The sequence below is a fragment of the Chenopodium quinoa genome, unplaced genomic scaffold (genome assembly GCF_001683475.1).
Source record: "Chenopodium quinoa cultivar QQ74 unplaced genomic scaffold, ASM168347v1, whole genome shotgun sequence".
NCBI lineage: Eukaryota > Viridiplantae > Streptophyta > Magnoliopsida > Caryophyllales > Amaranthaceae > Chenopodium > Chenopodium quinoa.
In genome coordinates, this window is record NW_018743574.1 from 2161118 (window position 1) to 2184537 (window position 23420).

The 23420-nt window shown below is 35.7% G+C and overlaps 5 protein-coding genes across 6 annotated transcripts; 3 read left to right on the forward strand and 2 right to left on the reverse strand.

Annotated features, from left to right (window-relative positions):
* LOC110681971 (mitogen-activated protein kinase kinase kinase 3-like) lies at window positions 1-9106 on the forward strand. Its single transcript, XM_021858165.1, has 11 exons — window positions 1-899; window positions 2159-2458; window positions 5006-5093; window positions 5235-5297; window positions 5575-5735; window positions 5847-5922; window positions 6186-6245; window positions 6375-6482; window positions 6577-6813; window positions 8069-8160; window positions 8296-9106. Exons 1-11 carry the CDS (start codon window positions 412-414, stop codon window positions 8555-8557), a joined length of 1935 nt encoding a protein of 644 aa, XP_021713857.1. The 5' UTR covers window positions 1-411; the 3' UTR covers window positions 8558-9106.
* Window positions 9107-10429: 1323 nt separating this feature from the next.
* LOC110681972 (protein artemis-like) lies at window positions 10430-14346 on the forward strand. Of its 2 annotated transcripts, XM_021858166.1 has the most exons (4): window positions 10430-11316; window positions 11409-11514; window positions 11960-12171; window positions 12587-14346. In XM_021858166.1, exons 1-4 carry the CDS (start codon window positions 11128-11130, stop codon window positions 13979-13981), a joined length of 1902 nt encoding a protein of 633 aa, XP_021713858.1. In that variant the 5' UTR covers window positions 10430-11127; the 3' UTR covers window positions 13982-14346. The 2 variants fall into 2 exon arrangements, with proteins under 2 accessions (XP_021713858.1, XP_021713859.1); XM_021858167.1 differs by lacking the exon at window positions 10430-11316 and having other exon boundaries at window positions 11353-11514; window positions 12043-12171.
* A 1-nt stretch (window position 14347) lies between these two features.
* On the reverse strand, window positions 14348-16462 carry LOC110681974 (NAD(P)H-quinone oxidoreductase subunit O, chloroplastic-like). The gene is made up of 6 exons (XM_021858168.1): window positions 16139-16462; window positions 15759-15814; window positions 15593-15658; window positions 15416-15457; window positions 14862-14921; window positions 14348-14788 (listed from the first exon to the last, which is right to left on the reverse strand). The coding sequence occupies exons 1-6, from the start codon at window positions 16341-16343 to the stop codon at window positions 14759-14761; spliced, it is 459 nt and encodes a 152-aa protein (XP_021713860.1). The 5' UTR covers window positions 16344-16462; the 3' UTR covers window positions 14348-14758.
* A 399-nt stretch (window positions 16463-16861) lies between these two features.
* LOC110681975 (ABC transporter I family member 10, chloroplastic-like) lies at window positions 16862-19283 on the forward strand. The gene is made up of 6 exons (XM_021858169.1): window positions 16862-17016; window positions 17172-17343; window positions 17847-17933; window positions 18527-18652; window positions 18749-18871; window positions 18959-19283. The coding sequence occupies exons 1-6, from the start codon at window positions 16943-16945 to the stop codon at window positions 19166-19168; spliced, it is 792 nt and encodes a 263-aa protein (XP_021713861.1). The 5' UTR covers window positions 16862-16942; the 3' UTR covers window positions 19169-19283.
* A 43-nt stretch (window positions 19284-19326) lies between these two features.
* LOC110681976 (50S ribosomal protein L10, chloroplastic-like) lies at window positions 19327-22910 on the reverse strand. The gene is made up of 2 exons (XM_021858170.1): window positions 22135-22910; window positions 19327-19699 (listed from the first exon to the last, which is right to left on the reverse strand). The coding sequence occupies exon 1, from the start codon at window positions 22858-22860 to the stop codon at window positions 22153-22155; it is 708 nt and encodes a 235-aa protein (XP_021713862.1). The 5' UTR covers window positions 22861-22910; the 3' UTR covers window positions 19327-19699; window positions 22135-22152.
* Between the last annotated feature and the right edge of the window lie 510 nt (window positions 22911-23420).

The window sequence follows — 23420 nt, forward strand, 5'->3', positions numbered from 1 at the left end:
CCTAAAAAAAATGTTACAAATTGCATGATGGATGATGATTGACGAGGACGATGATGAGTTTACAATACATAAAATACAAAGATCATACAACCACCCCACTCTCTCTCACCCATTTCTCTCTCCTCATTTCCTTCCTTTTTCTCTTGTTTTTCTCCTCTCTCTTTCTTTGTCTCCTTTCCTCTCTTTCCTTCTCCCTTCTCTTCTCTTCTCTTCACACATATAATCCACGCCTATCACCCACCTCCCAACTTTCCCCCAATCCCCAGTTTTTCCCCTTTTTCTATCTTCCATAATATCCACTCTAAACTCTCATAATTCATAAATCCCCCCCCCTTTTTTTTGTTGGTCTTAATTTTTACAAACAAACACTCCCTTTTCTCTCTCCTCTTTCTCTATTTTCTGGGTATTAAGATGCCTGCTTGGTGGGGTAGAAAGTCTAACAAGAGCAAAGAAGAAACTCATCAAAACAATAGCAACAGCAACAGCAACAGCAACACCTTGTTTTTTGAGCTTAATTCCAAAAAATCCCCAAATAATTCTGATAATTCTAATTCAAATTCCAATTCTAATGGTAATAGCAAGAATAAGAGGTCACCCAGAAGTATTGAAGAGTTTGGTAGAGGGATTTTGTCCCCTAAATTAAGGGGAAATAATTCCAGAGAGTTTGGAAGTTCTGGAAATGGTGCTGCTTCATCTGGGATTTCTGGGTTTGATTCAGATTGTGAGAGAAAAGTTGTGGGTCATCCTCTTCCTAGGCCTACGAATTCTGGGGTTGTTGCTGTTGATCATGGTAGTCATGGTGGTGTTGGGTTATTAGCTTCGGGTTCCGCCTCGGTTTCCAGTGTTAGTTCTTCTGAGTCTAATTCTGATGATCATCCCATTGTTCTTGATGGTTTCAGGTCTGTAAAAAAAACCCCTTAATTTTGTGTAATTTTTTTTAGGGTTCTTAAATTTTGTTTTTGTTTGATCTGTGTGAATTTTGCACTCTACTTTGTTTACTGATTTTTCCTGCTGCTCCACTTTTTGGGGATGGTTTTGAATGTATGACGATTCATGTTAGCCGATGCCGAATTGTTATGGGGTTAAGGCTTTGCTGTTGTTTGTTGTGGTTGTTGATCTGTGAGAATGTTAGAATTGGTAATTTGATCGAGATTTAGGGGTAAAGTTTGTGCTTTTATTTGTTTATGTGTGGTTTATTAATTTGTGAGTGTGATCCTTGAGGTGTGTGAGCTGTCTTTTTTTTGTAACCTTTCTCACTTTTTAGGTCATGCTTTAAGAGGAGTGAGAGACTTAATTACTTAATTAGGTTTGCTCTAATTGGTTGAGATATGAAAGAAAGGAAATTGTTTTTTTCATTTTTATAGAAATTTTATTATAATTCAGTTAAAAGAACAATGACTTTATTAGTTTTTTGTGTCTAATATAATTTCTTACATGTGGCAAGGTCTGGAGTGTTAGATTGAGGCAATTTTGCACTTGTTGTAGGCAGAATTTTTATTTTAGGTGCTAATCCGAAGCCAATATGGTTCCTGTTAGTGGTTTACTCCGTTAACGATGATCGCAAGAATGTATTTGAGGCAACAATCCATCCGATGGGCTGAAATGAAATATGCCCCTTTCACCTTGTCTCCCCACCAAAACACCAACTGTTCCTATATTTAAAATTGTTGCTGGCAAATTTTTGTCTGTTTTATTGTTTTAGCTACTTTCTTCTGAAATTCCTTGCACAGTTGGATATTATTCCATATTTGAGATGGTTTAATTATGTTTCATAGGTTTTATAATTTCGTGCCTTAATGGCCGGCTTGACAGGTGATAATAAATGGTGGTATTATTAGTGAATCTAAGTGTAATTTTGCAAGGAAAGGTAATCCTATCGTTGATAGCATTACATTCATCCTTAAACTTGTGTATTTATTCATTTATTTCCATTACCATCCGATACAACCCCTGTGGTTGTAATGGATGGTAATGAAGATACACGAAGAGATACTTTGAACTAGCATTAGGCTGTTGCATAGGATTTTTCTTGCAAATTCACTCCGAATTACACATTTATTACAACCTGCCAAATGAGCCGTTTGTAATTGTTTATTGGATCACAATGCTAGAATGCATTTCGGCTTTTGACAATGTAATACAATGTTGTATAAACCAGTGGAAGGGCAAAGAGTCCCGGTACTGCTTCAAGAGGAGCTACTGCTGCGACATCACCTATTCATCCACGGTTGGCCAGTGTGAAATCAGATTCTCCTACAGGAAGACAAGAAGAAGGGAGTCGAGGCCATCCCTTGCCCTTGCCACCTAGCTCTCCTACTAGTCCATCTTCCTTGCCCAATGGAAGAGCTGGTTTATTTACAGAAAGCAGTCAAGGCACATATAATTCTCTATCAAAGTGGAAGAAAGGAAAGCTTCTTGGGAGGGGAACCTTCGGGCATGTTTACCTTGGATTTAACAGGTAAATACAAATCATTCATATTCAAATACTATTTTGGACTGGATTTCCTATACATCAATTTGAATTAATTTTATTGGAGGACATGGTAGGAGGATTGCACTATATAAACTAGAACAAGCAATTTTCTTTTTTATTTTTATTTTTATTTTTATTACTACCTCCGTTTCTTTTTAGTTGACACGTATTCCTTTTTAGGAAGTTTTTTTTTTAGTTGACACTTTTCCTTTTGGGGTAAATTTTTTACCTTGCATTACAAGTTACCCCACTTGCTTTTTCATTCTCTCTCACTCTCTCTCCTCTCCTTAATGTAGTGCCTAAATCAAACGTGTCAACTAAATAGAAACGGAGAAAGTATTATTATTATTATTTTTTTTATATATATCTTTATTTGATTTTTGGCAAAGTTTTTCTTTGCATAGCCAGTCTAATGAGGTTTTGGTAGGTTTTGCTTGGAGTTATGCTATAGATTACTGATTAGATGATTGGAACTTTATGTTTTCTTTTTTCCAACTTTTTTATGTAAGCTCTGATGCATGTCATTCTTCGATCAGGTTGTTTGTTCTGAGTAGCAAAGGACCTAGCCTATATTAGTAGCTCTTCTATGTAATTTAAATGGACTCAGTGTAACTGTTTAACCAGGGATGACGACTCAGCAGTTCATCACCTTCCTAGGTTACTTTTGTTTGAAGTGGCTCACTGCTGTGTGGTTTATTTCCCCACCTGCTATTTCTGCTTATGTCTGGAAATCTCTTTCCTTTTCTGTCAGAAAGTTGTTTCCTATTAGGGGGGTGGGGTGGGGTGCAAATGTGCAATTACTACCCTTTTCCTCATCCTGCAATGTTAAGTCTCTTTAAGTGTAACAGTTGAACTACAAAAAAGTGGTTGATTAGTTCTGGTAAAGGATTTATTACAGAAGACCCCTGGTCATTTTGAAGGACTTTGGTAACAATAGTCTATTGTAGTGAGAAGCTTCCAGATGAAATAGTCAGGTAGACAAGAGAAAGTATAGCTGTTGTGCTATTTTGTAGCCTCAAGGATATTGGGAAGATGGGAGTTGATCCAATTGTACTGTGATGTTGACAAACTCATCAGCTGGAAACTGTGAAAAATTGTTGGAAATAAAGCTTGACAAGGCCTTTGTACCATCTTGTATCACTCCACCATGCTGTCAAAGATTCTGTGGTTTTCTTGAATTCTTGTTATTTATGTAATCACACATTTTCCTATTTATAAGATGCTAAATTAAATTCTCTCGATAAGGTATTTTTTCACGACAAGGTCGACAACTTAAGTTTGGTTAACCAATGTTGAATCACATGCTGTTTCTAATTCTAGTTGAAGCTTGTTTGCACTTATTCTTTGTACCCGTATATTGTTGCATGTACTAAATTAATGATTGGATTTTAATTTTTTTTTGAATTATTACTGTTCTTGATCTATTTCCTGATACGGAGTACTAGTTGTTGCTTTCTAATATCTGAAATCCAAATGGTTACTGCCGTTATTTTCCATTGCCAGTTTGCCTCTGTAATCTTATGTCTTCCTGTCATTTTCCCAATTGGTGTAACCTCACTCTACAGGACTGCACTAGTGAGCTATGGTAATTTCTCTGGGATTTTGTCATATCCTCTTTCATTTGCTCTATGCAGCAAAAATTTGATTATTCAAAAAATGACCTAGTCATAATGTACTTGATTTATTTACTGATAAGGATACAACAATGATATAAACTAGTAGTTGCTGCTTTCTGATATTTGAAGTTCAAATGGTTTTAGCTGCTGTTTTCATTGTTACGTTATCTTATATCTTGATATCTTCCTATCACAGTCTCGTTTGGTGTAACCTAACTCTATAGGGCTGCTGTGAGATATGATGAATCTTTTGGAGTGGTTTGTTGCGTTTGCTTTCATTGGCTCTTATCTTAGAAACAAAATTTGGATCTTCAAGGTTAATTTAATTGACATTTTGCTATTAGGCCATGATTGTGTCCCAGATTTTAGATATCTCTGAAGCTTCCTTATGCGCCGTCTCAAAGGCAATATCCGTTTTCTATAAGAGTGGTTGTTATGCTTCCGACTTCCCTTGTGGAACTTCCTCTCTTCTACACAAAGTGCTCTTTTGAAAGTTTTACCATGCGAAGAGGTTTGTATTAGAACATACCTTCTTGGACCAGTGCACCAAGCTCTCTTCCCTATGGTGAATATTGTCAAAATTCATAATTATGTGATTTACTTTGGGACGTAGAGGCGGTTTAAGTGCCAAGAGTATGTTTGGAAATTTTCTCCACACTCACAGCCTTTTGTGAGTAGTGAGTAGTGGCTTGATTGTTATAGTCACACAATCACCTGTGTACCAATTTTTTCTTGTTTTTGCTCTTAGTTAAGATAATTGTGTTCTTGTTTCTAATTTGATATATTTATTGGTAAATCATTGATGCCATAGTGCTGGCCTTTTGAATCTTTATAGATTGCGTATGAGTTGACTAGTATGTTTTGGCCTCTTATCATTTTTTATCCTCTGATTACAAATCTCGCCCAAACTTGACAGTGAGGGTGGACACATGTGTGCGATAAAGGAAGTGAGAATTGTTTCAGACGATCAGAATTCAAAAGAATCACTGAAGCAGCTTAAGCAGGTCTTCTTTGATAATCTCTCCCCCAGCTAACACTCATAGCCTTCATTCTTCTATTGTTACTATTTTTTGTTTACCTTGCTTATGAACTTAAGAATCTGAAGCAAGGCAAGTGTTGGCTTATCTTTTCTTCTGTTTACACAGGAAATTGATTTGCTCAGTCAGTTGTCACATCCAAACATTGTTAGATACTACGGAAGTGATCTGGTATGGCCCAACTTATGTTGCTTTACATGTTTAACATCTTCTAATTGTTGTTAATGTATCATTATTTTCTTCTTTTTTCTTTTTCATTTTGTATACGAAGTATTTATTTTGATAGTCTTCCCATCTTTATATCTGAGAGCTACTTCCTTGTGTTTTGGTGGAGTGTACAGCAGTGAGAAACTGAGATTCTGAGAATTTCCTAATCTTTACAGAATTGTAACTTGTATTAAGTTTGTAGTCAGCAGTAGCCATATCTAAATTTTTGTGGTCTTTCCAGGCTGGAGATACGCTATCAGTTTATTTGGAATATGTCTCTGGTGGATCTATTCATAAATTACTTCAAGAATACGGCCCCTTCAAGGAACCTGTTATTCAGAACTATACCAGACAAATTCTCTCTGGGCTTGCTTACTTGCATAGTAGAACCACAGTGCATAGGTACTCATATATGTGAAATCCCTTTTTTTTTTTTTTTTTTTTTTTTTTTTGGAAATTTAAATGTTATATATAATATAGTGAAATTCATTGGTGACATTAAATGACTGATAGGGATATCAAAGGGGCAAACATATTGGTTGATCCTACTGGCGAAATCAAACTTGCAGATTTTGGCATGGCGAAACATGTAAGTGCTATCCTTCAATGCTAAGAATGTGAGCACTGGCATTATACTTGATGGGTACTAATTACAAAATTAGTTGCTAATCTGCTCCGTAATCTTACTGGCAAGCAAAGTAAATACCGTTGCCCAAAAAAAAAAAAAAAAAAAAAAACAATTCTGATAATCTTATGATTCTCAAATATCCTAATCACATCTAGAATTTTTCCCTTATGCTATTAAGTTTTGGTTTATCTACTTCTCATTATCTGTTTAATTGTCTAATGCAGATAACTTCCTGTAATTCGGTGCTTTCTTTTAAAGGCAGTCCTTACTGGATGGCCCCTGAGGTGCGCTCTCTCTCTCCCTCTCTCCATATTCTTGATAGCTGGCAGCTTGGAAATTCCTTTTGGCTGTCTTTTTTATTTCCCCCTTATTTTACATATATATATCACTACTTATTTTTTATGTACTCACAGGTAGTGATGAATAAGAGTGGGTATAACCTTGCAGTTGATATTTGGAGTTTGGGATGTACAATTCTTGAAATGGCAATGGCAAAGCCACCTTGGAGCCAGTATGAAGGGGTATGGATGATAATCTATTTGTTGAGAATCTTCCCAATCATAATCAAAGTTGGGATATGCAGAAGCCAAATCTTTAATTATGTTGGCTTTGCAGGTAGCTGCAATTTTCAAGATTGGGAACAGCAAAGATATACCAGAGATTCCTGATTTCCTATCTATTGAAGCTAAGAATTTCTTGCATCTTTGCCTTAAGCGTGATCCAGCTGATCGCCCCTTAGCTTCAGATTTGCTAGATCATCCTTTTGTAAGAGAACAATCTGTTGGGAAGAACCTCAATTTTAATGCAACAAATGAAGCGACAACATTCTCATTTGATGGAAGGCGCAAGCCAGTAAGACATCCTAGATTCCTTATCTCTGTTTCATTGTTAACTATCTTTATAAATCACCTATGTGTCGAGAGCATTTAGTAACAAAAATGCTGCTATGAGATTGAAGTAATCTTTTTAGTCAGCATATTGTTTGGCTAGCTCAGGAAGCTTAACTTTTTAGTGATTGGGGAAAGGGATAGTATAGAAAAGTTACATAGTAATCTGAAGTTCCTATATCTCCTTTATTTTTGCTTTATATGCAGGCATGCAGCTAATTAACTTATAAATGATGGTCTCCGTATCGTATAGAAAATATTGCTTACCTGCTTTATATATGGAGTAAAAATATGAAATAATATGAAGTAAGAAGTAACATTAGTGGCAGTTAAGGTTTGTTCGAGTAAGTTGGGAACTTGTTTATTATGACGTGTTTTTTTAGAAGTCATTATACATTTATACGGGGTTAACGTCACCTTCTTTATGGGTTGGTCAAAACTGGGATTGTTTCCTTTTTACTCACAGGATGAACGTAAATTACATTAATGACAAAGTTGGCTGTCTATGACCTAGCTCAATTCTAATTAAAGCTTCTTTATTAGCCTACATATTCTTAAACTAAAATGGAACCTACTTATTAAAACAACTTATCTATGATAAAAACAACTTAATTTTAATATTGCATGATTTCACATGGTTTGTTCTCTTTATAATGATGCCTTTAGGATTTACTGTGTTATCTATGAGATGTTTGTTTACTATATTGCCAACCAGGAAAGAAAATTGTTGACCTTGGTGGAAAGGTTCTTGTCGGAGCTAATCTATTTCTATCAATTTATGGATTAGTTGCTTGAGCATTGACTAACTATTTTATTTATCATACTTGCGAAAGTTTTGGAGGTATCTTATACATAAGAGTTCATGAAGTGCAGTGGGATTACAATTATAGGAGTTAAATATTTGGTGATATTATGGTGATTTGTTAAACAATCTATATTGGAGCTTTTATGTAGTTGGAATTACCCTCTGAAAATGTTAACTTCCATTCAGGGTTTCAGGTGGAAATTATTTGATTTTGTCTAAATGGAATACGCTGAGATCTCTGTGCATCTCTTCTAAATGTAAATTGGTTACGTGTAAAGGAATAGCCCTCTGGCTACGTAATTTTATTTGCCTTTTATGTTTGATTCACTCAAAGTGCTTTACCTTTGGGTTTAGTTGTGAAACATTGCATAGGTTCTACAAAAGAGACGTGACTTATGGCTATGTTTATATGCAGCAACCCTTGGAAATTCACCCGCGCAGAAAGAGTATTAGTTCCTATGACCCCGATAATATGAGGAAACCAGGGCTGACGATTTGGGAGGCCAGGTAAAGCTCTTTGCCTTCGCAACTGATTTGAGGATGGGAAAGTGTTTCTTTAATTTTTAACCTTTTTCTTTTTGGAGAAATTTTAGTTCTTAACCTGATTGTTCCTTTTTTATTCCTTGACAATCTTGGTTCTAGGGATAATCCAAGATCAATCACATCGCTGCCTGTTTCACCCTCATCAAGTCCTTTACATAGACTGGCGCCTGCCTCCAAGAGTTGTTTACTTTCTCCGCCTCACCCATCTTATGCTTGGCCTGGGCAAAGCAGCTACAATTTAAACGACCACTCAGTATCTCCGACAAGAAGACGTGCAGGCTATACTCTTGATCCATGGATCGAGAGTACATTGTTTAAGACCCAAACACCTGGTGGGTCCCCTAATATGCGGCTTATTTGAATATCGAGGCCAAAGAGTATATAATTTTCCTCCAAAAAATTCACCCATGTTGTATGTACATATATGATGGAGTTGCTCACAAAAGAGTCACTGAAGTTTGCTGCATTTTCTTCTCCAAATTACCTCACCGAGTCAGCGTTGAAAGTTGAAGACTATCACAAACATTTTGTTATTAACTTGTAAAGTTGGGCAACGAGATCCTGTTTGATGACTTAAAGCAGTGAAAATGGCGGCATAATCTACAGCTGCTGGACCATGCATTAAATTGAGCCCGAACAGGCGGGATTTTCATCATGCTGTAAATTTCTTCAGTGTTGTATATAGAAATTGTGCTCTCTGCAAAAGATGTTTTTATTTTACTAGTTGAGAAAGCCAAAAACTAGGACAACGGCTAAAGTAAGGAATCACCATCTGATAGTATGGATGGGAGGGATTTATGGCTGTGACAAGTATAGAATGTTTAGAGGTCATTAAATTTAATAATTTCTCGTTATCTTATTCTATGTAATCTGTTTTTTTTAAAGAAAAAAAAAATTATACCAAATATGATCTCTTGTGTGCAAAATTAGACTCGTTGACAATAATTTCGTTACTAAACACGCTTAGTGACAGAAGTTTGGTCATTAAAAGATAATGTATTAACCATTAGTTCTATTACTAAATTAAGTTATGCTTTTTCATTGCCTACATGACAACTTTATAAATTATAATAGAATATTTCTTGTCTATTCTAAAGTTGATGTCATTACTTTATGCTTTTTTTTTTTTTTTTTTTTTTTTTTTTTTTTTTTTTTGCAATGATGCTTTTTGTATAATCAATAGTAATATATAAAGTGAAAAGGGGGTTTTGGGTGATAAATTTTACTTTTCCAAAATACCCTTCTCATCTAAAAAAATTACCATTTTTTTTAAATGTAACTACCATCTTAAAAAACTACCATCTTAGTTCAAAAAAAAAAAAAATCTTCTGTCTTTTTTTTAAAAAAAAAATATTTTTCAAGGAAAATCTAATTTTGTTATTTAGCCTACATGACACCATCAATATAGAGGAGCGATTTCCGTAAATAATGCTAAAATAAAAAATAATTCCGTGTATACGTTGATTTAAAAAATATTTCCCACCAAACTGTCCACGTAGGCTCTAATTTTTGGTTTGTTTTTTGGCTATTAATAAACCGCTAATAAAGATTGCAGTTCTACACAAATTAGAACCGCTAATGGTATTAGAGGTTCTTCAAATAGAACCTCTAATACCATTAGCGGTTCTATTATTTGAATAACCTGAAATGGTTAGAGGCTCTTTAAATAGAACCTCTAATGATATTAGCGATTCTATTTGAAGAACCTCTAATACCATTAGCGGTTCTATTTGAAGAACTTGTAATGGTTAGAGGATCTTTAAATGGAACCTCTAATGGTATTAGCGGTTCTATTTGAAGAATCTAAACATTAAGCCTAATAAGTTACTGAGTATTTTAAGTATAAACCGCTAATGTCATTAGCGGCTTTAATAAATGAACCGATAATGACATTAGCGGTTTTTTTTTTATTCATTAGTGGTTCTTTTTTAAAATCCGCTATTGTTATTAGCGGTTTATAGCCTCGGATTTTACAACCCTACACTAATCCTACGTGTACGGTATCAAGGGAAATAGTTTTAAAAATGACATATATACGGAATTATTTTTTATTTTAGCATTATTTATGGAAATCGCTCAATGTAGAGCTTGATAGATTACTTATATTGCACACGCACGCATTGTGTGCGTCTCTTAGTTTGTAAGATTAATTTGAATTTGATTGGGCAAAATAAAATGGTTTTAATGGCTTTACCAAGCAAAACTTTGGATTTTATAGCATGTTTAAAATACTATTCCATATTATCGTGGTAAGTGATTTATTAGTTCCCAAAATATTTTTATAATGTAAACATTTGCCAAATTTTTTGGTTCAATTCCTAGGAATGTCACTAAAGTAGATATTTAGTGATTACTTTTATTTTTTAGGGACCATTTTATATCACTGTGCAGATTTAACATAATTTTACAATGTGTACTCGAGAATGTGTGACAATACAAACAATTACAATATTGTCACTTGATATATACAGTTTAATCAGGCTGATTGATTATTGATGAAACTCTCTGTTTTGTTTCTATAGGTTTGCTCTACAGAATCTTGAATTGGACTAGCCGGATCTATTACTCGGGCATTCAATTCACAATCAATTTGGTTATTTATATATTGCTGAGGATGGTTGATTTCTCTCCAATTTAAAAAAATCACAAAAATAAAAAAACTCCGTAAAAATGAGGCAATTTTCTATTTTCTGAAAATTTCTGGAATACATAATGAAGCAAGTATTTAACCGCCACAATTGTCAAATTTCACCACCTTTGAAAATTTCCCTCCCATTCATCTCTGTAATGCGTGTTCCTTCCAAAGCAAACCTCTTTCTCTCTCTCCTCTTTCCCCCAATTTCCGCCATTTCTAGGGTTTCTTTCACCTTCAATTACAAACCCCTTTTCACAAAATCAAATACTCAGAAAGTAAATTAATCAAATTACAAGATGCCAATCGAAATGCCAAGAGGATTACCTTTTTCTGTAGATACATGGACCCCTTCTTCCAAATTTAAACGCCACCATTTTCTCACTCATGCTCATAAAGATCATTGTTCTGGGATTACCTCTCATTCTTCTTCCCCAATTTACTCTACTCGTCTCACTAAATCTCTAATTCTTTGCTACTATCCTCAGGTTTTTCTCCCCTTTTCAATTTTTTTTGTTGTAATTTATTAATTTGTTTGTTATAGTTTAATTGATTGTTATTTTGTGATTTCTTTTTGCAGGTTGATGAATCGTTGTTTGTGAAAATTGAAGTGGGACAATCCCTAATTGTTGATGACATTGATGGGTCTTTCACTGTTACTGCTTTTGATGCTAATCACTGCCCTGGTATTTGATTTTATCCTTTTTTTTTAATTGAATTTTGCTGGGGTTTTGTTGATCTTCCAAATTGATTTGGGTAGTTCATATTGTGTATTCAATGTGCTGTACACTTTTTTGGTTGTAGAAAGGCGAAAATTTGAGCTTGTTTTTGAATAATTTATAAGGTTTTTGTTGATTCAAATGATTGATTAGGAACACATTTTTATTGCTTTATATGTCTATAAATTGGGTAAACCGATTAGTGGATCATGATTAAAAATTTAACACCCTTAAAAAGAGAAGTTGTTGACTTGTTGGAACAATCTTCTATTAGGGTAGCAAAAACAGATTTGAGCTATAAAGATGGATGAATTTCATCTTCTCACTATAGTTTAATATGTTTACGCTATCCTGTTACAGCTGGGGAAGCTTATTTGAGAGATTATATCTGATGTGAACATTTGGAATTCAGGGGCTGTGATGTTTTTGTTTGAAGGCAATTTTGGAAATATTCTTCATACTGGTGACTGCAGACTCACTCCTGATTGTCTGCAGAACTTGCCAGAGAAGTATATCGCCGGAAAAGGGAAGAAGCACAGTTGTCAGCTTGATTTTGTTTTCCTTGACTGTACATTTGGCAAAAGTCTTATGTACATCCCAAGCAGACAATCTGCCCTTCAGCAGGTAAATCTACAGGCTGACTTTTTTTTTTTTTTTTCCTTTTTTCTTTTTGTTGAGCCTATAATTGTCAAGTGTTCTGTATAAGTTTAAGTGTTTGTATTTTGTAAGCTTAAATCGAAATTCATAGGTTGTGATGCATGTAGAGGATATAGTTGCCACAGGATCTTGTTGGGTTACTATCTTCATTGATTAGCTGAACTTCTCTGGTCCAAGAAGTGTTTGTATCAGAATGATTATCTGTCCATCTCAGAGTGATTTTCCTTTTTACCCGTTTAATCTGTGTGCATTAAACGCCCATTCTCATATACTCGTATGTCATCTTTCCCCTTAGTTGTTTGTGCATTGGCATATTAGCCCTGGATGTAGATATATACTTAGGTTTTATTTCTTACCTGTCTGCATTAATGTTATGAAATAGGTTATTAATTGTATATGGAAACATCCTGATGCCCCAACAGTATACCTCACCTGTAACGTTCTTGGCCAAGAAGAGGTACTTGATCAAGTTGTTCAAACGTTTGGGTCCAAGATATATGTCAATAAAGCCAAGCACCCAGACTTTTACCAAGCTTTGGAACTTATAGCTCCGCAAATCCTTTCTGTGGATCCTACTTCCCGTTTCCTTTTGTTTGAAGGTTTTCCAAAACTGTACGAGAAGGCAAAGAAGAAAATATTGGAGGCTCGTGAAAATATGCAGCCCGAGCCTCTCATAATACGACCTTCAGCACAATGGTATGCAATGGAAGAAACTGAACTTACAGTTACAGAAAGGAAAATTGTAGAAAGATCAAACCTTCCAGTGAAGGATCAGTTTGGTGTCTGGCATATTTGCTACTCTATGCACTCCTCCAGACAAGAATTGGAGTGGGCTTTGGAACTTCTTTCTCCTAAAAATGTAGTTTCGACAACTCCTGAGTGCCGAGCTTTGGAGCTGGATTATGTTAAAAAGCACTGCTTTAGCTCTCGAGCTTCTGATGATCGTTTTTGGAAGGTTCTAGGCATGAACATGGAAGCTTCGCTGAAGGTGTCAGATGTGTTGGTAGAAAGTAGTGGATCCGCTTCTGCTGTGGTGAAAACTTATGCAGCTTCTGAAGAACTTGAGCTGCAATTGCCAAAGGCATTGAATAACCAGGACTCTCTCTTAAATTTGCCTCCTCTGAACAAGAAGCCTCCAATAACCTTATTTGGACGAGCAAGACTTGGTTATCATTCTTGCATCTTGGCTGAAGAAATGAAAACTACGTCTGTAGAAGAGAGGAAGCAAACCCCCTTATCAGATAGTGAATGTGAGGGTTCACTCTCATCCCCTCTTCTTGCCAAAAATATCCCTGACTGTCCCTTATTCGACTATGAAAAGCTCCCCAGCGATGCTTGTAGCATTACTAGTGTAGTACATGTTAGCAAACATGAACAAGTGGAACATAATCTACTATATTCTGACGACAAGGAGAATATAGTTGAGAAGCCTAATGAGAACACTGTAGAGGTGGTAGATGCTGCCTGTGTAGAAAATAGTAAATACGAAGAGGTGGAACATAATTTACTATATACAGATGACAAGGAAAATACAGTTGAGAAGCCTAATGAGAACAGAGAAGTAATAGATCCTGATACTAAATCTGATATGAATAGAAGGGATGCAAAACTTTGTAAATCTGCTTCTTATTCTTATGTTCGATCATCAACAGGGTTCAGTGACAATTTCCGGAAGCTTTATAGGTCTATGAATGTACCAGTGCCTCAACCTCTTCCTTCTTTGGTTGAGCTTATGAACTCTTGCAAACGTCCCAAAAGACAAGTTGAGATTAGCTAATATTCCATCAGTGGAGGATTTTTGCTTCATTATGACATTATTACTGTTATGCTTCTGTTCAAGACTTCAAGTACTTGATGGATTTGCGAAGAACAGAAAGGGATGAGCCGGATGACCAATTCAGAAAAGGTGCAGATTACATATTAATGTGTCATCTCACCAAGGTTGCTTGGTCTAGTGATTGGATCCCTACATTGGGAGTTTGAAGTCTTAAGTTTGACCCTACCACCAGGACGGGTTCATGGGCTGGGGATTTCCTTTATCCATCCTCCCCATTCTTGAGGGCTCCGTATGCAAATCTGAGTGAGTTGATTTGTGAGAGTTCTTGTCCAGTAGGTTCCATATTTAAAAAAAAGGGGGGGGGGGGGGGGAAGTAATCTCAAATACATTGCTAAATAGGGGTTTTGTACAAAATAATTCAAAATTTTATGAGACTAGAAAGTTACAGAGAGCGATTGTCTTATTTCTGAAATACATTATGTACGGGATGTTATAAGATTTTTTTAATATATTGATCAAATGAGAGTTGTCTCTTTCTGTATCATGAAATTAATTACATTCCAAATTTAAGTTGATGGGAGTAAAATCTGAAGATTCCATTGTTCTGCAACTGCTTCAGGCACCGGCTTCATGAGAATGAGCACAAGGCGGGGTAGACTAATAGAATGCACTCTTACAGTCTGCATACCAGAATATTATAGCCGTAACCTACATTGATTGATAAATGAAAATTATGCCTTAAAAGTGACTGGTATGCCTAGTTCTTGAGCATCTGAATCACATCCTTTCATAGTTGAGTTTATCAGACTGCAAACAAATGTAAACTGTCAGAAGTTGAAACACTGAAACATGTAGAATTTGTGCATATACTTTGTATTACCTTAATAAGCATATCTGTTGGAAGCCAAGCAGGTGATGTGGGAACTCCAACCCAGGAAACCTGCAAATTCAGCAAAATTCAAGATCTTTTTAGCCATCTACTATTGGATCAGCTGGTGAAATGAGAATGAATATTGCACCAAAAGTAAATCAGTTTATGATCCTTATTCTTATAGCTGGAATTGTAATCTTGCTATTATATGCGAAGAAAAAGCCTAGCTCGCTTCAACTTACTAAGATCAGTTGTTAGCAGTAAACATCATTTTTAATAAACACACACTTTTGATCATTTAAAAATTGTCATTCATGACGAAATCTCCAATGCATCAATGAAGCTTTGATCTGAATACTTATGATCTGTAAAATTCTGACAAAAACTCTCAGTGAAGCTTTGATCTGTTTTGTAATCAACAGAAGTCAGTTCTTATATGCAAAAATCAGTTCATTTCCATATCATCAATTCATTTTAGTATAAAATATTGAAAGAACCGGGCCAATAGGTATATGCATTATGCAATATGCAGTATTGACAGGCTTCAGAATTGGGTTACTTACAAGTGCATACTCTCCTGTCTCAAAAATGCGTATATCCAGGACCTGCATTACAAAGCTTAGAATCATGAGTTTTTTTTTTTTCTTTCTTTCTTTCTTTTTTTTTTTCTTTCTGCATTACAAACTTCATAGTTTCCTTGAATAAAGCTATAGTCCTGTGGTAAGGTTTTAGTGTTTTACCTCTCCACGGTCTTCATAAATGTAGTCCAGCCCTTTATAGTATGGTGGATGTCCAACTGATAGATACTGATCATTTTCAGAGCTCGAACATGTTAGATACACACACACAGAGACACACACAATTTTTTGTTGAAACTCTAATTTCTTAGGAGAGAAAGATACACACATTGATACTATTAAGGTACTTCTCCTTGTCCACCCTTACAATCTGACCTTTCTTCACTGTCCAAACCAATCATACGAAACCAAGTCAATCAGCCAAATTCTATACCAATTAATCACTACATTGATGATTATCAAACATAATATAAATGTACTTATAAACTTGTACACATATGCAATATATTATTCAATAAGCTCCCTTACTAATCTTACAACTTCATGACCTATAATCTAATGAGATGAGCCAACTCGCGAGCTAAACTATTTCAAACTCTATAATGAGAGGCTTGCTCGAGTAGCACCCCTAGCTTTACATAGCTAACTGAAGAAAAGAAAGAAGTGATTTTCATGCCAATAAAATTGAAGAATATAAGAAACACTCACTTGAATATACAGGCTTTTGGGGCCTTTTAGGGGGAGGCTGATCATTAGAGCTTTCTTTAGTTTTGGTCTCAGTGAGCTTCTGTCCACCATCAGCTTCAGCTCTAACACATAGCCGACGTCGAAAAGGGATACTTCTTGTGGTCTTAGGGAAAGAAGAGAAGCAAGAGAAAGCTTGGGGGTTTGAGAGAGTTGTTGAGAAAGCCATGAGTGAAAGAGGAACAGAGTTTTGAAGGCTAAAAAGGCCACTCTTTATGGTTGTTCTTGTACATTTCAGATAAGAAATGGAAATAATAGTGAAATTTTTGATGAAATAATGTGAGGCTTTCTTCTAAGTTCTATCTTAAATCTCCTAAGGGCCACATTTCAAAGACAAAACTAGTTGATTTGGCACTTTCTGTTAGATGGCAAGTTGTTTGCAGTGCATTTAGACATTTAGTCCAAGGTTAGTATTAGCATTTAGACATTTAGTCCAAGGTTAGTATTAGCTAGTATTAACAATTAAACAATTACTACCAAAAAAAAAAACTCATTCCGTTTTATAATAATTGCAACACTTTGATTTATATACATGCAATGCACACTTTGACCATAAATATATATACTAATCTTATAATTTACATATAAAATATGTTTTTTTATATATTGTTAAAGAATATTTAACGTAATCATATAAACCGTGTAAAAGTCAAATTGTTGCGATTATTTCAAAATGGAGGGAGTAGTATATAATCAAAATTTATTCAACAAGATTTCATATAAAATAGAGTTCCTTCAACTGAGGTTGGTAAAAACAGCCATCCTCAAATGAATTTGCCCATTCTCCTGCGCACCCCAGCACCTGCCCTTCCTCCTCTCAAGTGTACAGCATCTATCTCTAGGTTCATCTCTCTCCCTAATAATCTTCTCTCTCAGTCAGGCATTTCATCGAACACTTTATGTGCATTCACTAAGAGAATGTTCCCTTTGTTTTCTGTTTGATACTACTGTTTCTGATTTTTGATGGGTTGTTTGATTTACATTCTTTTTATTACAGAAACGTAAGTACTGATCAATATGCTATATGGGGCCAAAACTTGAATTTTTCCGTCAAAACCAAGCAAGGTGGAACCTTGCCAATCCTTAAGAATTGCTCAATTCAGATACCTTCTGGTCAATTATGGATGCTTCTTGGACCTAATGGGTGTGGAAAATCTACCCTTCTGAAGGTGAATTATCAATCTTTATTGCTGTTTGTTTTTTCTTTGGAATATCTGAAATGTAGCAGATTTTCTGGGTTTGTTGTTTATGATTTACTGGGTTCATATATGAAGTATATGGTATGCAATTATTGGATTAAGGACAGATGGAAGTAGCCTAGTTTATCGAACTATAGTAGGGATAAGGTTGCGTATATCTGAACTTTCTTGCCCTGTCCCAGCCTATGAGCTTAGGGAGGGAGCTCTTCTTTAGTGTGTTGGGGTTTCTAGCTTATTGTTCTAAGGTTATTATAGGTTCATAATTTTTGTTGTAAAGAAGAGATTCAGCAAGTTAATTGGAATTAGCTATGACCTATGTGTTATTGTAGGGGACAAGGTAAGGTTGTGTACAAATGACCTGAGTTGCCCGTCAAAGGCGATATAGTAGGCAATGGGGTAGTGTAGTTCATGTTGCTGTTGAACATTCCATTAAGCCTAAGAATATGTGGTTTTGATTGGTTATATTGGTGCAGATATTGGCTGGCCTCTTGAAAACAACTGATGGGAGTGTTTATGTTAAGAAGCCGAAAAGCTTTGTCTTTCAGAACCCAGATCATCAGGTCAGTTGTAGCAAGCTTCTTTGATTTGAAAAATGTAATCATATTCGGGTTTGATTTTGTTGCTGCATTTGTCAATAATCTAGTTTTTTTGTAAGTTTGCTTTGTATCAAAGTGACCATATAAAGTTGTGTGCTTCAGTTTGCTACTCTTAATAATGTGAAAATCTTAGCCATGCTACTAGGAAAGTACCAATGTCTGGTCTCTAGACATCTGAATATGGTATACAGTACTAGAATTTGGACCAAAAAGTGACTTGACAGATTGTATTTTGATGGTAAAAAACTCAGATCACTGATCTTTTATACGTGGTAAAGAAAATGAAATGGCGTCTTGGAGAATGTTATGCATGGGAGAAAGGAGTTGATGTATTGATATTCTTCTCATATGTTGTGGGCGCACAAGAATATATGGAATGTGATGTGCACTTTTTTTTCTGAATCTTGAGCATTTGATGATATAAAAACGTAAACCAACTGCTTGGGTTATTATTAAACCAGAAAATGAAAGGTTAATCCAGTAGATCAATTTTCTTGCCAGCTTGAGCAATCTATGTACTTGTTTATCTTCTGTAAAGGTTAAGTCATCTTTGACAGGTAGTGATGCCTACGGTGGAAGCTGATGTTGCATTTGGTCTTGGTAAATTTGATTTGACCTACGAAGAAGTTAAATCAAGAGTTGCGAAAGCTTTGGATGCTGTGGGCATGTCGGAATATTCACAAGTAGGTCTTATACCATAACGTAATGTCAAAGCATATGCCTTGACTTCATGGCTGATGCATAATACAAGTATATTTTTTTTTATTGGATTTTGCTAGAGGCCAGTTCAAACTCTTAGTGGTGGACAGAAACAGAGGGTTGCAATTGCAGGAGCATTAGCTGAAGCATGCAAAGTTCTGTTGTTGGACGAGCTCACAACATTTCTGGATGAAAGTGATCAGGTATTATATTTCAAGTGATTGTTCTTTCTGCATTGAAGAAAACAAATTTTGGTCATGTACTTGACAATGATGCTTTCTCAATGATAGATTGGAGTTGTAAAAGCAGTGAAGAATTCCCTGACAAGCTCTGGAGAAGTAACGGCATTGTGGGTAACCCATCGTTTGGAAGAACTTGAATATGCAGATGGTGCAGTATACATGGAAGATGGGAGAGTGGTGATGGATGGCGATCCTTCTTCAATCTTGGATTTTATTAATAGACAGCAAGCCTTGTACATTAATCAAATAAATTCCTGATTGACACTCCGTACATGTTAGATTGGTTGTGTTGTAGACTTGCAGTAGTGTTGTCCGTCTAATATCTATTAAGTTTTGCTACTGGTTTTAACAAATGTATTGCACCTATTCTTTTGAGAACTAAAAGATGATTTTTCATATTAACAAATAACAAGTAATGTCCCAAATTAAAACTTTCATTCTTGATAAAAATCAGTTAAGCAAGCAACAAGATAGGGTGAAACCAAAAAATGTGAACCCTGAAAGCTAACTGCAATACAAAGTAAGAGAGGCCAGAGCTGCCATCTTATCACCTGGTATAATTTTGAGAAAAAAAGTTGCGAAAAACTCCATAGTTGAGGCTACTAATCTTATATCAACCCCTCATTTATCGGAAAAGAATGATCAGAACCTAAAATTATACAGTACAAAACTTCAGTTGCTTTTCTCAGACAGGCTGTCTATCCAGTAGTTGGGATCACTGATTTGCAATGCTGCTAAGGCGCTGAGTATAGACCCTCCTTGGTCCTCACCAAAGCTTTTCTTCACCACCTGATCATGCACAGAATTCTCCAAAATCATAAATAATGCAAGAGTATATGGTGCCATAAACCTTTCTCATATATATACACATATATGCAAGAAGGCAAACATTTATACATATATGTACATTACCCCACAAGTACATGGCTGACAATAAGTTATCATATGCATCTAAAATTCTAAGCGAATTACAAAAGAAAAAGGTGAAGCCTAACAAAACAGTTTAAACTCTATGTAAAACACACACACACAGAGAACGAAATTTTGATGAAGATTAAACTCATGCATGTGAATATTATTGTTATTGGTGAGTTCAGATGGTCTGGCACAATCATAGAAAACAAAACAAAACATAAGGGGCACAAATTGAATTGAAGGATCTCTGTTGAAGGCAATGGATCTTGAGATCAACTGAGAAGCAAAAAAGGAAAACGTTACGATATTGCATCACTAATTGATTGATTCTAACCCAAACTTTTAAGCTTTTATCTAATGCAGCTTCCCAATCAAAACAATTGGATATTCATCAGATTAGTTGCATTGCTAACTAAATTGAATTATACAAGTTGGAACAAACAAACAAACAGCCATCATAATTGACCAATAAGATCATACAAAGAAGAAAATTCTCACAGAATTAGGTGCACGTGCACCAGCAATCTAAGAACAAATCCAGACCTTATGCAGCAAATAGAAGAGTCATTGTCACATTGAGCTTGCTCACAAATTCACAATTCGGTGAAGTCTAGCTCAAGCAATGTAGTTTGCTCCTACAGCTACTCAGTGTTGAACAAGGCACTAGGCCACTAGACATCTTCCTAGCTCTTCTCTATGTCTTACTTCACAAAAAAAATATCCTAATGCACTATGCAACCAGATTGGGCTATACTAAACAAGGCAGTTTTTGCTCAAACTATGTATTGCTGTCAGATGGGATTACAAACATATTGAATAATCAAGATCAAGCTATAAAATTCCATAAAATAAAAGCTGTTTACTAAAGGATCTCCGAAATTGATTGCTGAAATAGAAGTTCTCGGTTACATCAGTGCACAACTGAAAGGATGTGCTAGTGTCAAAGAGAGAAAATTCAAGGAGACATAACTGAGCTATGAGGCACTTCGAGTTCTTGGCATTCCAACAAATTAATCAAGAGTTGCAACTTCAACTAGTAATTATATCTAAGAGGTATAAACTTATACAAGTAGAAAAAATCACCCAATCATAATACTAAGAAACATAATTGGCATTAGGACAGGACTACATGGAGCAAACACCCAAATTTACAAAAGTTGATCCCAAAATCAGGCAACAGATAGTGGCACACATGACACTACCTGTCAACCCATAAGGTGAGGCATCTTACATAGGTACAAACTAGAAGAAGTTTAGACAGCACTCAAAGTCAAAAGCTATTACTCAGGATCTCCGAAATTGATTGCTGAAATAGAAGTTCTCGGTTACATCAGTGCACAACTGAAAGGATGTGCTAGTGTCAAAGAGAGAAAATTCAAGGAGACATAACTGAGCTATGAGGCACTTCGAGTTCTTGGCATTCCAACAAATTAATCAAGAGTTGCAACTTCAACTAGTAATTATATCTAAGAGGTATAAACTTATACAAGTAGAAAAAATCACCCAATCATAATACTAAGAAACATAATTGGCATTAGGACAGGACTACATGGAGCAAACACCCAAATTTACAAAAGTTGATCCCAAAATCAGGCAACAGATAGTGGCACACATGACACTACCTGTCAACCCATAAGGTGAGGCATCTTACATAGGTACAAACTAGAAGAAGTTTAGACAGCACTCAAAGTCAAAAGCTATTACTCAGGTTGAGCAATTTTAAATTCAAATTGCTACACAATGGAGAGTCAACATCACAATGCAGGACGGAATCTGCTTTATATGATGTTCATTGTTTAATCCAACTTTTTAACAAATTAACAAGAGTTTATCCTCCTACAGGCAATACAAAACCAATTTCCGATCCTCAAATACTAGCTACTCATAGTTGCAGGTTACATGCTGAAGGTCATGCTGATCTCATCCTTTGATCATCAATCAACTCCAAAGTAGTGGGGTAAATAACCAAAGATATAGGTTCTGGCAGAAACATTCCCATAGATACAAAGATTAGTAACAACAACTAAAGCCAAGAGCTTAGCACTTTGCATTCATTTGACAATACTTGCACCCTTTCTACATGCATATACAGTAAAACAAAACCCCTAAAAATGGTGATTTGTCCATATAACCAGCAACATTGTTCAATATTCAGTAAATCACATTACCATTCCTTAATCAATACTTCCCTTTTGTCTTGATCCCCATCAACATTGCCATAATATCAACTCTATGTTAATCACTAATCTCAAATGTCATCAAAATACACTAAATTATGACAAAAAGATCACTATAACAAGAAATCATACCTCAATTGACGCTCTACATCATTGAGCAGGGCTCTCACTCACATCCTTAGCATCAGCAGGAGCATCAGCCGCATCCACATTACCGGAATCCTCAGCACAAAACCCTTCCAACACCGCCATCAAAGTCGAAGACGGCCCGAAAAGCGACCCGAGAACCATCCCATTAGCCTCCATCTTAGAAGGGGTACTCTGAAAAACCTCCAAATCCAAATGCCCATAAAGCTGACCACCAACAACAGCCCCAGGAAAATCATTGAACTCCATTTTCCCTTCTTTAACAGCAGATTTCACACCCCCTAAAACGGGACCCACAGCATCTTCCTTCTTAACAAAGAGCAGGGAATTCATCCCCTTCATACAACTCCCCAAAGCCTCAAATTGGGTCCCAGAAAAAGCCTTGGAAACAAGAGAATTCTTGACAAAAACAAGCTTAGCAGCAGAAGGGTCAGAAGAAAGAGGGGTTTTAAGGGGTTTGAATTTGTTGGCAGAGAAGCCATGGCAAGGGAAAGGGGAGACAAAGTAAGAATCTTGGAGGTGGGTTTTTAGGGTTTTGATTGCTCGGAGTTTTTGGTGGAGTTTGGGTTTTGGGAGGGGTTTGTATGGGACCCACTTTGCGAAGTGCCGGAGTTGGTGGTGGTTGAAATGGGCTAGGGTTTGGTGGGTGAGTTGGGTAGTGGTGGTGGAGATGGTGGCTCTCATGGTGGAGAGAGAAAGTTGCAGTCTCATGCTGTTGTAGAGAGAGAAAACAAAGAGGTCCTCTGCTTTCAGTATTTAATTAGATCTGATGATAATAAAATTGCTAATTATAAAAAAAAAAAATAAAAAAAACGAAATTAGTTCTAGATCAATTATTTAAAAAAAAGTTTTTTTGATTAACAATTCACTAAAACGAATTATTATTGCCAAAATAAGGATTTTTTTTTGGGTAAATTAAGGTTTTCTATGTAATTAGTACAACTGATTAGTAAGTCAATGAGAGTAATTTATAATTAATAAAGCGATTTGGGATTATGAACTGATTTGGCTAGTGTAGTCAACTCTTAATGAGAAACTTGGTGATTGTTTCGTGAAACATTTATCTTTGAGAAAACTAAAATGTACCTGTGTTAATGCACGGGATATAAATGTAAGTGAAAATTATGTTAGAAGCTAGGAAGCATGAGTACTCAATTAGTCATGGTACCCGTACCAAGCACGTGATACACACATTAATCCTTATGAGTATCAAGATTTATTTTATTTATTTTTTTCATCTCATTTGAATAACAAAGTAAATTATTTTTTCA

Coding starts and splice junctions, on each gene's coding strand:
- LOC110681974 (XM_021858168.1), bottom strand. CDS start 16,343: ATGGCTTTCTCAACAACTCTCTCAAACCCCCAAGCTTTCTCTTGCTTC. Junction 15,458..15,592: donor TTTATGAAGACCGTGGAGAG/GTAAAACACTAA, acceptor TTTGTAATGCAG/GTCCTGGATATACGCATTTT. Junction 14,922..15,415: donor AGACAGGAGAGTATGCACTT/GTAAGTAACCCA, acceptor CTGAATTTGCAG/GTTTCCTGGGTTGGAGTTCC.
- LOC110681971 (XM_021858165.1), top strand. CDS start 412: ATGCCTGCTTGGTGGGGTAGAAAGTCTAACAAGAGCAAAGAAGAAACT. Junction 5,094..5,234: donor CACTGAAGCAGCTTAAGCAG/GTCTTCTTTGAT, acceptor CTGTTTACACAG/GAAATTGATTTGCTCAGTCA. Junction 5,298..5,574: donor GATACTACGGAAGTGATCTG/GTATGGCCCAAC, acceptor TGGTCTTTCCAG/GCTGGAGATACGCTATCAGT.
- LOC110681972 (XM_021858166.1), top strand. CDS start 11,128: ATGCCAATCGAAATGCCAAGAGGATTACCTTTTTCTGTAGATACATGG. Junction 11,515..11,959: donor TGATGCTAATCACTGCCCTG/GTATTTGATTTT, acceptor TTTGGAATTCAG/GGGCTGTGATGTTTTTGTTT. Junction 12,172..12,586: donor GACAATCTGCCCTTCAGCAG/GTAAATCTACAG, acceptor GTTATGAAATAG/GTTATTAATTGTATATGGAA.
- LOC110681975 (XM_021858169.1), top strand. CDS start 16,943: ATGAATTTGCCCATTCTCCTGCGCACCCCAGCACCTGCCCTTCCTCCT. Junction 17,017..17,171: donor TGTACAGCATCTATCTCTAG/GTTCATCTCTCT, acceptor TTTTTATTACAG/AAACGTAAGTACTGATCAAT. Junction 17,344..17,846: donor GAAAATCTACCCTTCTGAAG/GTGAATTATCAA, acceptor ATATTGGTGCAG/ATATTGGCTGGCCTCTTGAA.
- LOC110681976 (XM_021858170.1), bottom strand. CDS start 22,860: ATGAGACTGCAACTTTCTCTCTCCACCATGAGAGCCACCATCTCCACC.